This window comes from Coturnix japonica, chromosome 28, assembly GCF_001577835.2.
Source record: "Coturnix japonica isolate 7356 chromosome 28, Coturnix japonica 2.1, whole genome shotgun sequence".
Taxonomy (NCBI): Eukaryota; Metazoa; Chordata; class Aves; order Galliformes; family Phasianidae; genus Coturnix; species Coturnix japonica.
This window is the reverse complement of record NC_029543.1, coordinates 2337994-2340157: the sequence shown is the minus strand read 5'-3', so window position 1 is coordinate 2340157 and position 2164 is coordinate 2337994. Positions and strand designations below refer to the sequence as shown.

Genomic DNA, 2164 nt, shown 5'->3' with positions numbered 1-2164 from the left:
CATAGGGCTCCATAGGGTTCCCATAGAGCTCCCATAGGGTTCCCATAGGGCTCCCATAGGGCTCCCATAGGGTTCCCATAGGCTCCCATAGGGTTCCCATAGGGCTCCCATACAGGGCTCACCTTGATGCGCTCGATGCCGGCCTCGATGCGGAGCTGCTCCACCAGCTTACGGGCCTGAGCGATGTTATTAGTGGTGGACATCGTCTGCCATCAGCACCAGGCCCAGCACTGAGGGTCCTACAGCACAACGGGATCAGGGTTAGCACCACAATGGGATGGGGGGCACAACCCCCTCCTCACCCCATAGATAGGGCTCAGGGCATTGGGCTGAGCTCAGCTATGGGGCGCATGGAGTGGTAGAACAAGGTGGGATGGATCAGAGCCATAATGGGGGGGGGTGTAGATGCAGCCCCCAGCCCCACAACCCCCAGCCCCACAACCCCCAGCCCCACACCGCAGCTGTGCTCATGCCCTTCAGGAACACAAGGAGCTGCTGGTGCTTTTTGCTCTTAGTCTGGATAGAACAAAGCAGGCTCCACTTTGCTTTTCCACTTCCTGCCCCGTCCCTTCTCAGCTCAATGAGCCATTGAATCTATTCCCCCAGTACAGCCATTTTTGGTCCCTTTTCTTTCCCTTTTTGTTGTGCCCCCCCCCCCCCCCTCCTTTAAGACCCGATTTGTGTGGCTGTGGGACAACGTGAAGCAGCAGAGCTGGAGCCAGCCTGGAATGGGATGGGGGGAATCCATCCTGTGCTCAGAGCAGCAGCTTAGTGCCATCTCCCCATTGCCACCCCATTGCCACTCTACCCCATTGCCACCCCCTAACTGCCACCCCCCCACTACCACCTCCCCATTGCCATCTCTCCATTGCCACCCCATTGCCACCTTACCCTATTGCCACCCCCCACTGCCATCCCCCCATTGCCACCCCCCCATTGCCAACCCCCCCACCTTCCCCCATTGCCATCCCCCCATTGCCACCCCATTACCACCTTGCCCCATTGCTGCCCCCCATTGCCACCCCCTGCTCTCTGCTCCCCTTTGGGCTCCCTTTATTCCCCATCTCTGCACCCAGCCATGCTCAGGTGCAGCAGCAAACAACCACTGCATGCATCACATCACGCTGCAAGCTGCAGCTCAGCTCTCACTGTGCTGACATACACCAGAGCCTGCACACGCTTTGTGCACAGCTCAAACACAAACAAGGAGCACAGCAAGTCAGCAAAGCAAAACCAACCCCACAACAGCACGTTGTTGTGCTGGGATCCCCCCATTTGCACCAGGAGCTGTGCATGCTGCATGCTGCATGCTGAGGACCCCCATGCATTGCTCCGTGCAGCTCCCAGCTGTGCAGTGCAATGACATCAGCCCCAGCAGGCACAGCACGGCCATTGTGTGCAGTGCAAAAAGGAGCTGTGTTTGTTTGCCACGCTGGCTGCAGGCGTTGTGCACATGGGGCTGCAAAGTGGGGAAAAATAGGAGCCAGGCACCACCAAAGCCACGACAGACATTGCACAAACACTGCAGACATTGCACGGCCCATTGCACGGCTTATTGCATGACCATTGCACAGCCATTGCACTGCTGCTGCACAACCACTGCACGACCATTGCATGACCATTGCATGACCATTGCACAGCCATTGCATGACCACTGCACAGCTTATTGCATGACCATTGCACAGCCATTGCACAGTCATTGCACGACCATTGCACAGCCATTGCACAGCCATTGCACAGCCATTGCACAGCCATAGCCATCATTGCACAGCCATTGCATGACCACTGCACAGACCATTGCACAGCTGCTGCACAACCATTGCACAGCCATTGCACAGCCATTGCACTGCTGCTGCACAACCATTGCACAGACCATTGCACTGCTGCTGCACAACCATTGCACGACCATTGCACAGCTATTGCACGACCATTGCACAGCCATTGCACTNTGCACAACCATTGCACAGACCATTGCACTGCTGCTGCACAACCATTGCACGACCATTGCACAGCTATTGCACGACCATTGCACAGCCATTGCACTGCTGCTGCACAACCACTGCACGACCATTGCACAGCTATTGCACGACCATTGCACAGCCATTGCACTGCTGCTGCACAACCACTGCACAACCATTGCACAGCCATAGCCATCATTGCACAG

The 2164-nt window shown here is 56.7% G+C and overlaps 1 protein-coding gene across 1 annotated transcript in view; it reads right to left on the bottom strand.

Annotated features, from left to right (window-relative positions):
• GNG7 (G protein subunit gamma 7) overlaps positions 1-2164 on the bottom strand; it is a 25054-nt gene that overhangs the window by 2694 nt on the left and 20196 nt on the right. Inside the window, exon 3 of the mRNA XM_015886388.2 lies at positions 123-239. Within this exon, the coding sequence (XP_015741874.1) occupies positions 123-203 (81 nt within the window). The 5' untranslated portion in view covers positions 204-239. The remainder of the gene's footprint in view (positions 1-122; positions 240-2164) is intronic.